Source organism: Cicer arietinum, chromosome 6 (assembly GCF_000331145.2).
Source record: "Cicer arietinum cultivar CDC Frontier isolate Library 1 chromosome 6, Cicar.CDCFrontier_v2.0, whole genome shotgun sequence".
NCBI classification, from domain to species: Eukaryota; Viridiplantae; Streptophyta; class Magnoliopsida; order Fabales; family Fabaceae; genus Cicer; species Cicer arietinum.
The window spans coordinates 24,054,866-24,068,813 of record NC_021165.2 but is presented as its reverse complement, the minus strand read 5'-3'; the positions used below and the strand labels follow the sequence as shown (position 1 = coordinate 24,068,813).

General features: G+C 27.1%; 1 protein-coding gene across 1 annotated transcript; it reads right to left on the bottom strand.

The window, feature by feature from the left end:
- Window positions 1–12,356: 12,356 nt before the first annotated feature.
- LOC101514715 (probable CCR4-associated factor 1 homolog 7) lies at window positions 12,357–13,725 on the bottom strand. The gene is made up of 2 exons (XM_004507026.4): window positions 13,538–13,725; window positions 12,357–13,409 (listed from the first exon to the last, which is right to left on the bottom strand). Exon 2 carries the CDS (start codon window positions 13,356–13,358, stop codon window positions 12,525–12,527), a length of 834 nt encoding a protein of 277 aa, XP_004507083.1. The 5' UTR covers window positions 13,359–13,409; window positions 13,538–13,725; the 3' UTR covers window positions 12,357–12,524.
- Window positions 13,726–13,948: the final 223 nt, after the last annotated feature.

Sequence of the window (13,948 nt, the reverse complement as noted above, 5' to 3'; positions counted from 1 at the left end):
AGTGGTAAGTAGTGAATTCCCTACAAATTGGGTTTGTGGGGTGTTGTATAAGTCTCAACTCAAATTCTAAGATAGTAATAAACTCTATCTAAGATCCATTGCACCTGTTATCAAGTCACCGCTATTAGGTCACTTGAGTCATGTCTAACCTGACAAAGTGTTTATAAGTGGTGGGTAGTCATCACCTTACAAACCGATTTTGTGGGATTTATGTAAAGTTCAACACAAATTCTAGAAAAATATTTGTCTCATATTGAATGATATAAAATCTAGAAGTTATCTTATATCAGATGAAAGTTTGTTTAAAGTTCAACCCAAATTCTAAGAAAATATTTGTGAAAGTTGTGTAAGGGTCAATCCGAATTTTAAGAAAATATTTGTCTTAAAACAAACTAACTAATTATTTGGTATAAAAAAATTAAAAATTTCAATGAGTCTAATTAACAAAGGCAATTACCTATTAAAGAATTAAAAATGACTTGTATTGAAAAAACAAAATTTAAACACTTTAAAAACTAATTCACAAGTTCTCGTATACATTTGCAATGATAAATATTTTATATTTGAATCATGGACACTTGACAGCTTTGTCTTTTTCAAATGAATCAAAACATTGATGGTAGAGAGACTTCCACAATAGCACAATTGGATGAACAACATAACCAAACATGATGAATGAGTGAGATAACAAACAAAACGATATCATTGTTAAATTCTTTAATCATTACCTTATTTGTATCTTTCACAACCCAATAAAAATGAACACTCATTAGTGATATATATGGATCGAGGGAGGGCTAAAATGTATTCATTCTATACGCTCTTATGTTACACTAACTTTATTCTGAAAAAGACATTAGCCACATTTTAGATCCGTTTACTTTTCGAAATTTTTTATTTTTGTTTTATAAAATTTGTTAAAATTTTATTTATTAATAAAAGAGTATTTTTATTTTATGTTAATTTTAATATGAAAATTTTTATTTTATTTTTTCCTGAAATTTAAAGTTGGGACAAAGATGTTATGTAATTTTATTTTTTTAGTTTTATATACATATACACATTTATTTTTAATTTAATATTTTTATATATTATAAATTTGAATCTATTCTTAATAGAAAAACTAATTTCTTTATATAATTTATTATATTATTGTGTAATAATTTTCATTTTATTATATTAATAATAATAAATGTTAACATATCAAATGTAGCTTATCATTTATACCTAATCTATAGTTTAAAAGGGTACGTAATTAGGTGAGACCCACTAAACAATATTGAAGAGTAAAATCAGAAAGAACCAAACACAATGCATTTGGATATAAAACGTGGCGCCATTAATCAAGCAAATAATGAAATCAAAAGATCAAAGTTTGTATCATTTTGTCCTCCACTTAGTTCACTCTCCATCAATTGGTCAACTTTTATGTCAAATTCAAATATATAGATTTTTGCTTGCACAAGTTAAATACATTAATTTTGTGCCATTCATTCATTTTCTTATATTTCTTTTGTCATGGCTTCAATCATGTACTCACTTTAATTAAGTTTATATAATTATATAATTTGAATCAAAAACATGTTGTGTACACCAAAGAAGCTGTCTTGGAAAAATAAATATTAGCACTGTGGAGATTGTGGGACAACTTTATACTTATAGAAATAATATTTGATACTAAGATGTGCAATGTGGAAGCAAAAAAGAAATGAGTTTGATGACACAGCATGTTCAATATAATACAACAAAATACCTTAAAAATGATATTTCAATCAACATTATTGAAAGTGATGATAAAGTTAAAATCGGAAAGAAAACTCTTCGTATTTTAAGATATGAAATTATTTCCAATTGTAATAATGTGTTTGATTTAGTTTTTGAACTAAAAAAAACTAAAACAATAAAAATGATTGATTGTTTTGGTTTTTGTAATACTTTTGGTATGTAGATGTATATATTAAATAATTAAATATAGAAATTTTATTTTAAAAATAGTATATTTAATTTTTTTAAAGTTAAATCAATAGATTTTTTAATAATTTGTAAGGTCATCTACAATCACTTTTATTGTGAAACAAAAAAGCAAGTGCTTGTTAAAGATGAGTTTTTCTATAAACACCCTCTCTCTCCTACCATTTGTGGGTCTCACATGTATTATTTTGTGAAATATATAGAGCATTCATAACTTAACTCTCTTATTTGAGTATTTAAGTGAGTTATTCAATATACATCACATATTTTATAATTTTTTAACTATAGGGGAATAAACATTCATCTCTCAAATCCAAAACCTCAAAAAAAAAATCCTAAACGAGTCTCATCAATAATTTTATATTATTATATTTTAATAACTTAATTTAAGTTTTAGATCGATTAAGGTTTGAAGTTTGTCTTTTTCAAATAGTTAAAAAAAAATTAATATCAAATCAAACTCTCAAGTAATTGTATCCTTAATCTCGAAGAATTGCTCTAACAGACAACTGTGTTATAGTCTTGTTAATCGTATAAAGGAAGGATTTGTGAAGTTGAATTACTTTATGTTATCTCATATACTTTTAAAAAGATTAAATAGTAAATATTTTTGTTAAATTCGAATCAACTGTATCTTTAATGTAATACTTGATTTTTTTTCCTCGCTGTGTTTGTTAATAAGAATTTAATTACTTTTTCTAGAAAATTCAAACTATATTTTTTTTTCTTTCTTGGGGCTTGATCTCCTTGTTTTTTTAAAAAAAGAAAACTTACAAGACTTATTACACGAGACTCACTCTAGAAAGAAAAAAAAATTATAATATGAAACGAAGGGAATATATATCATATAGCTATCAAACTTGTGGAAAAAAAATTATAATATGAAAAGAAAGGAATATATATCATATAGCTATCAAACTTGTGAATGCGGTCCATATAAAGTTATAAACCACTTCATTTTATACTTGATGGTCAATCTCTACCAATTATGAGTTTTATAGTTTAAGGACTACTTTTTACTCATTTGCACAATAGAGTCTTTAAAAGAAAAGGATTGGTTCCAAATGCTCCCTTACCTTGCTGCCTAATAATTGCTTGGAAGCATGATAGTCATTAACTTTTTCATCTTAGTTGGGCACCCAAAAAATGTTACATTTTTTTTAGTAATTCGATAAGAAGAACTTTTGTTTTATAATTTAACAAATGAATTAAGAACATAAATTATTTTACTTAACTCCAAGGAATACTTTGTTTTTATTTTTATTTTTGATGTGATTGTGTTTAGTGTCATTGATTGATAAAGAAAATACTAACAAGCAAAATATTTTATGATTTTGTGTACACTAATGAATAATAAGGTCAACCACAACTTTATATTGCATCTTTATGCATAGTAATTATGAAGGAATAAGCGATCTCCTAATGATTTGTTATTGTCACTCGAATGCAAAGATTAAGAAAATGTGACTTTCCCTTTCTTTTTGTTTCCTTTTGCGTTTGTAAAATAGAAGATTCCAAATAAAGTGAAAGATAGCTTGTGTTGGAAAATCCAATTAAATAAGAAAAAAAGCAGCACAAAGGAGAAGGGTAGGCGAATAATGTCGATATATGGAGAGTATGATTTACCAAAAAATAATTGAAACTACGAGTGGAGGGTATGATTATGTTAACTAAGTGCATTTCATATTAGTTTTGTTTGAAAAAAAAAAATAACGTGTCAAAAAATATGAACGTAAAACTTTTTGTTAAAAGGTGGTAAACAAGGTTTGGGTAAATTAGATTAACATTATGTAAGTGTTGGAGTGGGTTGAATTCGATGAATTTTAAAAAAGTCTCAAATTATTTAGAATTGTAAAAAAAAAAAAAAAAAAGAGGTTAATAATATATATAAATATGACTTTAATTTTTCATTATAAGATGCATCAGTCAAAAATGTTTTAAGTTTGTATGTATTTCTTTTCCTTTTTCGTTTATACTACTATGTTAGAGTTTTGTGATATGTAGTCTATGTGTTTGCTTTAGAGAATGTGTGTGTAATAGGAGTCGTGTGTGTTTGAGAGAAGTTTATATGTTTAGAAAAAAATTCACAGTGTTATTATGTGGTTGTCATTAGACAACTGTCGTAGTTTTTTCTCTAATTTTGGAGTTTTCAGTTATAATCTTGTGTTGTGATTGTGTTCTTTCTATTTTTTTATGTTGTTTTTTTCCTTTGGTTTGGTTTAGAGAAATTAAATTCTTAGTGTGCTATGTGGTTACAACATTGTTTGATCTTCCACATCAGATAAGCAAGGTGATACTGAGAAAATGTTGTTTGGAAAAGACTTAGTTTTCAAGTGTTATTTTGTGACTCACATCTCTTTCTTGAGAATTTACCTAATGCAGGTTACAGTATAACAAGTTTTACTGTCAACTTTGGTATAGAAAAATTTGATGGAATAATCAATTTTGACTTTTGTGAAATTCAAGTCAATGATGTGTTGATACAATCAAGATTACACAAGGTGTTGAATAGCACATGTGCAATGGTTGGCACTTTACATTGATGCAACGTGTGGTGTGTGATTATGTCGATTGCTAGAGAATTCCTTGAGAAAACCAACATAGAAGTTGCACCATAAACTTTAACCTTAAATTTTGCTTCAAGTGAAAAATCTTGAAATGATTTATCTTTAAATAGAAATTCTTAAAGTTGTTTGACTTCAAGTAAAATATACTCGTTATGTAGAGTTTGATATATAGTTTTATGAACTATAATTATCAGTATTGATAACAAAAGCAAAAGATGTATCAATTTCAATCAAGGCAGAGATTGTTGAGGTTTGGTTGAAATTGCAAGACCTTAACAAATTCTTGCATTGCTTAGAATTGTAAAGGAAAATGGATGTCAAAGTCATATATATGACTCTAGTTTTTCATTACAAGATACATCTATCAGAATCACTTTAAGTTTGTATCTGATTCATTTTTTTCTCTTCTACTCTTGTGTCAAAGCGTTCTGAGATGTAGTTTATGTATTTACTTTGGAGGGTGTAAATTTATTGGAGCCGATGGTGTTTGAGAAAAGTCTACATGTTATAAAAAAATTCACATAGTTTTACTCTCTGATTGTCATTTGACAACAATTGTAATTTTTCTTCGATTTTAAAATTTCAACATTATACTATTATATTGTGGTCGTATTCTTTTAAATTCTATGTGTTGTTTTTCTAACAACAAGAGCTAATAGTATTTTATATATATATTGAAGCCTTCCTGAAATGTTTACTTCTCTAGTTAAGGATACATAGAATTTTGTTAGCGAGGACAATTTTTTTATATATTGAAGCCTTCTTGAAATGTTTACTTCCTGAATAGTAATTCCCAAGTAACGTGGGAAATTTTTAGCTTCAGCACTTCTTCTTTCATTGTTTTGTTTTGTTTAGGTTTTTTAGGTTTTTCAATTTAAGACTTTGTTTTGCTATGGTTGTTTTGAATGTTTTTTCAATTTGAGCTTGCCAAATCAATTGCGGGAAAATGCATATGCTTTAAATTGTGAAAATGAAATATCATATTTTTTCAATCCTTTTACAAAATATTGTTGTCGGGTTTGATACATAACTCCTTCAAAAATTTGCTTGTATGAATGTGTCATTGGGTCTCATGATAGGAGTGCTACTGTCATGAATTAGCTGGATGTTTAGTGATGGTTTTTATGTATATGTTGGAGGTTTTTGGTGCAGCATAATATCTTTGCATGGTGGGGGTGTTGGTAGTATGTTTTCATCTTGAGGAGGTCGAAGTTTGTCTTGGTAGATCTCCTTTAGTTTTTTTAATTGTGGTATATGGGACAAAATTTATAGTCAATTGAACCGTATCGATAAATTAGATTGTAATAAAAATTAAATCAATTAAATAGTTTATAAATTGAATCATATATTCAAAACAAATCAGTTAATCAAACTTAATTCAAAAATTAATTTAATTAATTTTAAAAAAATATTAACTTCAATTAAAATTAATTTTTTGAAATTTGTTTTTCTCGAAATAATATTAAAAAATAAATCTAGAAAATATCAAAACTTTTGTTTTGGAAAAACTCGAAAATATTTTTCTCTTGAAAAATTTTAAAAATTGTTTTTCAAAAAATAATTGAAATTTTTTCATGAAATTTTGTTTTATTAGAGAATCTTTTACATCTATTTTTCTTGAAAAAATAAAAAAAATATGTCAAAATAATTTTGAAATTCTTTTTCTGAAACTTTTTACATTTATTTTTGTCGGAAAAAATTTTTAAAAAAATTGTCAAAAGAATTTTGAAATTCTATTTCCAATTTTTTTTTTCTAAAAATAATCAATACTTTTTTTTTGAAATTTTTTTTGCAAAAGGAATTTGTAAATTATTTTCCAAAAAAAATAGTTCGAAATCGATTATAACTAAAATCATGTTCAAAATAGTAAACTAGTTTATATTTATAAACTAATTTTAAACCGGTTCTCAACTGAAATTGGTTCGCAAACTAATCAGTTTTTATAAAAGTAGTTTTTAAAAACTGAACAAAACCATTAATATAGTCTAATTTAGTTTAGTTTAGTTTTTATCCTATGAATATCCCTAATCCTGATTTATTATTTTGTTTTATTTTTGAGTCATATTTTGATTCTTGACAATTTTATTTGTAGTTACAGTAGATATTAAAAGTGTCAAAATAATACAAATAGATATATTAATTAAGTGATAATCTTTTTACTTTTTTGTTTATTCTAAATTTTTAACTAATAAATTTATTTGAAGTAGCTAAATATATATTATTTGAATAGTTAAGTATGAAACTATACTTGCTTATTTCAAAAAAAAAAAACATATATTTTGGGGTATTCAAAGCTACCCCATAACTAAGGGTAGCTTCACCCATAGCAGGTAAGATTTTATCAATTTTTCAATCTTCATGTTTGCATTTAATTGGTTTATTTTAGGCATATGTTGATTGTTATATACTTTCTCATGCTAGTGTATTTGTTGTGAGTTTGGTTGCTTCATGAGCATGACACAATCAAGAAAGGAGTAACAATCAATGAAACATGTCCAAAGTATGTGTTCACTCTGACGTTATTTTAGAAGATGTGTGTAAAAAAGAAGAAAACTAATGTTTTGTAATTTAATTGTGAGCATCTTTTTAAGTTATTGTAAGAATGTACATGGTGGCATGTGTATCACAATCATTTGTTGGTCTCTTTTGTGGTTGTTTTGATCAATTGTATAAGATTGAATATGGTAGTATGTCTATATATATGCAAATTTTGGATTGTTAAAATTTATTGGTGTTGATTTTGTTGTTGTTTACCCGATTAAATTCACAAATTATGATTGGAGTCCGTATGTTTAAATGAAGTTCTATATAGATTACTTTGAATTGGATGTTGAATTAGAAAGTGATACAATTAAGGAGTTTAGACATAGAATTCACCTTTTTGTTGTCTTGGTCACTTGTTAAAAAAGTGCATTGCAGTGTGTTGGAACTGTATTAACCATTGTTGCTGGCTTGATCATATCATTGAGGTTTATTTACAGCAGAAGAGGTCTTAGGATTCACTCACACTAGCCTCCATTTTGCTGGGAGCTTGATCATTTAAATGCTATTATGGAGTCTTGTTAATTCATAAGACTATTTCATTTAGTAGTAAAGGTGTATTAGGTGTTGTATTCAAGTAAATGATTATGACTACATGTGTCTAGGAAGGATGTCTAATTTGGTGGGTGTGAAATCAACTACACAAATGACTAAATTTAAAAATGACCAAGTTACTTAGTTCGAAGTCATTAATCATTTTGTGGACTTTATTAATCAAAATTTGAACAATTGTGTAAAGTTGATCATGGTAGTGTATGTATGACAATAGTAATGTAAATTTTGGATGATTAAAATGTGTGTGCTAAATAGTAAAAGAAGACACAATTAAAGTGGGTGAAATTTATAAGTTTTGACATGTGTTTGAAAATTAATCAAATATGTCACACAATTAATTACTTTTTAAAAAAAGATTAACCTATTTTGAGGTTGAGTTAAAACCCGCGGTCATTTCACTATTTATTCACATGATAACAGTAAAGTCGGTACATTTATTATTTTCATGTGCTAAATAGTAAAAAAAATGCACATTTATTGTTTTGTTCTTATAAAACGGATGAAATTTATATGTTTTGATAGGAGATTGAAAATTAACCAAAACTGACACAAAATTAACCACATTTTCAAGATGAATTAACCATTTTTGTTTATGAATTAGAATCATCAGTTATTTCGTTATTTATTCCCATGACATTAGTAAAAAAAAAGACACACTTATTGTTTTCACGTGAGAAGTAGTAAAAGAAGAAATACTTTAAAATATTGAGGTTAATCCTTCTTTCAAATGTGGATGGTTCTTTTACAAATTTGGTTAATTTTGAAACATTAGCAAAAACTTAAGAAATTAAGTCATTTTATAAGTAAGAGACAATAAGTCTACATTATTTTACTATTTAGAATGTGAAAGACATATTTATACTATTACCATGTAAATAAATGGTAAAATGATCAGTGGTGTAACATATGATTTCATGATATAGAACCATTTTGATGTATTGATTAATTATTTGACATTAATTAAATTATAAATATGAAAATTTTCTAAAGTTACAAGTTAAGATTTTATAGAGTTTTATTGTGATTTCTTGGATGTTAATTATTCTACATCATTGTATCATATGATATGTTATTTAAAACATGTTATATTGTCAGTTTTTGGTTAAATAATCAGAATGATAGACCAAAATTCTAAGATTTTAAAATTGGAAGACCGATTTCATAAATTGATAAAAAAAAAATAGGGGTACAAAAATTGAAATTAAACCTAATAATAAATCATGATTATTGTCCTTTATTTACCAAAAGTAAAAAATTTCACGATTTTGCATGCTTCTCAAAACTAAACAAAACCTTCAAAGAACTAACCATATTTTCAAGCATAACTAACCACCCTGTTAATGATCAAAATTATGTGTGCACTATTTATTCACATAGTAATAATAAAGAGTCTTTCGCGTGCTAGATAGTAAAAATAAAGCATGATTATTGTCCTTTACTTACCAAAAGTCCAAAAATTTCAAGTTTTTGCAAGTTTCTCAAAACTAACCAAAACCTTCAAAGAACTAACTACATTTTCAAACATAACTAACTATCTTGTATGATTATTTACTCACCAAAATTGTGTGTGCACTATTTTCTCACATGGTAATAGCAAAAATGGATCTTCCACATGCTATATAGTAAAAAATATTGTATGATTATTGTCATTTACTTGCCAAAAATATCATGTTTCTCAAAACTAACCACATTTTCAAACATAACTAACCACTCGGTTTCAAACTTAGAATTATTTGTGTATTCACTACTTATTCACATGACAATAGTAAAAATGGGTCTTTCACATTCTAGATGGTAAAAATAATGCATGCATGACTATTGTCATTTGTTTATCAAAAGGCCAAATATTTCAACTTTTTGCAAGTTCCTCAAAACTAACCAAAATCTGCAAATAATTAACCACATTTTTAAACAGAACTAACCACCCAGCTTTTGATTTAGAATTGTTTGTGTATGCACTATTTATTCAAATGGTAAAAGTAAAAAGGGTCGTTCACATGCTAGATTGTAAAAATAATGCATGATTGTTGTCTTTTACTTACCAAAATACTAAAAATTTCAGGGTTTTGCAGGTTTATCAAAACTAACCAAAATCTTCAAAAAAACTAACTACATTTTCAAACATAACTAACCACAATGTTTCTGACTCAAAATTATTTGTGTATTCGTTATTTGTTGACATAATAATAGTAAAAAGATGTCTTTCATGTGCTAAATAGTAAAATAATGCACACTAATTGTCTTTTACTTATAAAGTGATTAAATTTTTTAAGTTTTTGTTGGTGTTTCAAAATTAAACAAATCTACGAATGAGCTAACCATATTTTAAAGAATGACTACCCGGAATATTTCTGATTGAGAATCATTTGTCATTTTAAAGACATCTTTTTACTATTAACATGCAAATAAATAATTAAATGACCATGATTCTAAGGGAGAAATAATGTGGTTAGTCCTTCTTTAAAATATGGTTTGTTCTTTGACAAAATTGATTAATTTTGAAACACCTGCAAAAACTTAAATTCAACCACTTTATAATAAAAGACAATAAGTCTTCGTTATTTATATAAACTTTAATCTTTTTACAAGTAAAGAGTTTGTGTTGCTAAGTAATAATATTGATATACCATAGCAAAGCCTCTGGCTTTGTTTCAAGACTTTTGTGAGAGAGTTTGATGGTTTTAGTCTTAAAGAGACTCCAAATTTAGAATACCAACTTGCTTATACTCTCAATCCCACAAATTGGTTCACTAGTTAAAACAAAGAAACTTTGGTCATCTTTATGACATATTAAAAAAGTGGTTAATGGAGTGAGAAACTTTGGCTAACGCAATCACAAATTGGTTGTTGATAATATTTCAGTAAGTGTATTAAATCATTGCAAGTAATAATTAAAATAGTAGTACCGAGTATTGAACTCAAGGATTGCGTTTTACTATCGAATTATGTTTAATTATAAAAATTGAACAAAAAATTTCTGAATTGATTGAAATAATATTTGAAACTAATAAGAGTAACAAAATTGAACTTTTGTAATAAGAAAAATATTGGAGATGAGTTTCACTTCGAGTTCAACCTTGATTTCTAATATGATTCTAGTTACTAAATTCCTTTTATCGAATTATTACAAAATTCTCTTTATTATTTTTGCCCTAATGTCTTAGTGATAGAACCTTTAATTTCAACGTAACCCCTAATTCCTTAGTGGATTCAATTAAGCTTTACACTACAAGAATTCTATTATTAAACTATTGTCTCTGCAACTAATTCAATTGGTTTCATAACCTGCATCTATCTCTATACTACATTATCATGAATTTTATTATAGTTTTCTTTTATCAATTATTTAAATAAAAAATCTTAATATAGTATTAAAGCGCCGATTATTATTTGTTAATTGATTTATTTCTTTTCCATTTAACTCTTGAATAATTCGTTCATTTTTCTCTCTTTCTTTCTCCATTTAAAACAAATTATTCTCATGCTTTCTTCATTTTTTTCTCACTCTCAAACTCAAGTTAGAAAATGAAGAAAGAATGAAAAAGAGCTAATTTGAATTTTATTATTATTATTATTATTATTATTATTATTATTATTATTATTATTATTATTATTATTATTATTTTCTGAAAAACATATGCATGACCTCAAAATATTTTCTGAATACTTTCATATTTTATTACTATAGTAAAAACGAATTAAAATGACATAATCATAAAATAAAAATAAAATTGAATAATATAAAATAAAAGAATCAAATCTGATTTTTTTTAATTCTTCTAACATCCCTAATAATAATTGAAACTACCTCGGTTTGACAATAAGGATAGCTTCTTTGTTGTGAAGCAACTCACATTGTGCTGCTGCTGTAGTATGCCTTAGAAACATGAATATTTTCTATCCCTCAGCTTTGTCTTTTCCTTCACAAATTCAAGGTGATAAGCCTCAAGACTTGTGACTTTTTTGCTAGGAACTTTTTCTTTTCATTATATTACATATTTGCATACTTCAACAAGCAATGTTTCCCACATCACTAGCATTCTTAGCAACAAATTACATTCAGACACAAAAGGGGCACATTGACATATTATGTTGTCTCCCTTCTTTTCCATTTACATTAGACAAAAAAAAATAGATTCAGATATGCTTTTTATATTTAACAAATTGACATGTTGTAGGTGAATATCTAATAGCTGTATTATTATTGTTAACTGATTTGGTAAAAAAAAAACTCATCACTCATTTTTTTTGTCAATAACTCATTTTCAAATGGGAAATCATGCTACAATCAAATCCAAAATTCCATCACATTCCATATGGCATGGATTTTGGCATTTTGCAAGAATCAAAATAGCAGGGGAGCTGGAATAGAAAGTAGAGTTACTGGAGTGTGTGCAATTCGTTCACAGTTCGTAGCAAAAGGTAGTCTCATGCTGACACCAAATAAAGCCTGCAAAACAGCATATTACCCACAAACGCAGAAAACAAGATACCAATTCTCCACAAAACTTAACTTGTGTTTGGGACCATGGTGTGTTTCCAGTTAAACATGCAGTCAAGACAAAGCCACACTTGCAAGCTTAAAGAAATCTCAAATGCACAACAGCTATGTTTAAGATTAGAGATTTTCAAACATGCAAATTTGCACATCATTTGGCTTCAAAAATGAAAAAACTAAACACAAAGCTGAGAAAAGCAAACATCAAAAGTAACAACAAAAGGTATTCAAAAGTTATAACACTTAAATATCGAAGATTTTACATAGAAGTTGGTATTTCACCAGATATACAACAACTCAAATAGATAGAGATCTACGACTTTTTTTTTTTTTTGCGATTTTATTTTTCTAACTTCACTTTTTTCTTTTTTTTTTTTCTTTTTTTCCTCAACTCAATGTGCACTCTGTCCATTCTCAACACCTAAACCATACAACACCCCGGCATATTTCTCCATAGATCCACTAAAAAAGTTCTCTTTCAATTTCCTGAATGTACACGATGTGAGCAAACTATCTGAACCCGCCTGATGACAAATCCCAACTCTCTCCACTTCCAACAACTCGGCAAGCTTGTTCAACCCTCCATGAAGACTATTACAAAACTTCATTAGATGTTTGATATCATACACAGTTGGAAAATACATGTTGATCAAATTAAAGAACCCAACTTGTGTATCAGGCAAATTCTGACAAGTTAAAAGCTTTAACAAATATCCAAAATCATATCCACTATGAAAAGTTACCCAATGAACATTATCATTCAAAACAATCCCAGAAGACATCAAAAGCTCACCGAAACGTCGGGCATCAATACCCTCCTCGTTATTCTTCTTGAAATCAATCCCACTCTGTCTCAAAAGCTCAATAGAGTCATTTGCAAAAACATCCTCATTGACATTGAATTCTCTAAAATTGAACTGCCAAATACAAAACCTATCATCATCGTCGCCAATTTTTGGAAGGTTACCATGCTCATCGGAAAAAGTGAGACCCAATTGAATGAGTTTCAGCATATCCACATTGTCTTTTAGGGTTTGGTAATGATAATCATAGCTGCTCTTGAAATTCCCAACCGGTCGAAGAACAATTCCGGGGAATTCCGTGTCCATAGCTATATAAGGATAATCATCTACGATTTCTCGAATCAAAGCAAACTCTTCTTCGAGATTATCGTTCCACACTTCACGAATCTGAATCAAATCGCTTTTTGGCAAAATTAGCGGCATCACAATTTTTTTACCATAAAATAACAACAACAACAACAAATTCCACCCGATCTGTTCAATATTCAATACCCAATTCAATTAACATCAATAACATGAAATTGCATATATAAAAATCGAAAATTGAAGAAAAAAATGAAGATTAAATAAAATAATTGGGAATAATAGAAATAGATTATTACCTTGAAAATTGGAATTGGAAATTGGACTGAGTGAAGGATTGGAAAATGTTAAGAGAGAACAGAGAGAATGAGGGAGATAGAAGGAAGAGATTTTTTGGATATGAAATCTCTCCCTTTCTAGGGTTTTCTTTTTTCTTTTTTCTTTTTAATTTTTTTTTATTGGTTGTAGGGATAATGAAGAAGTGGGTAAACGAGGAAGATATTTTGAGGAAAATTAGTTTTGGAATTGTTTCTTGTTTTTTTCTCCCTTTATTACGTGTGGAACCTCTTTGAAAAACTTCTCCTTTTTTCTTTTTGAAAATCATTTTATAAATTAGCTTTAAAAATAAATTTTTAGGAAAATTATAAAAACAAAATCAGTTTGACTATATATTTTGTGAAAATTATTTATTAAAAAAAAAGAAAAATAGA

Bases quoted from the DNA above. Each gene is read 5' to 3' on its own strand.
- LOC101514715 (XM_004507026.4), bottom strand. From the start codon at position 13,358: ATGCCGCTAATTTTGCCAAAAAGCGATTTGATTCAGATTCGTGAAGTG.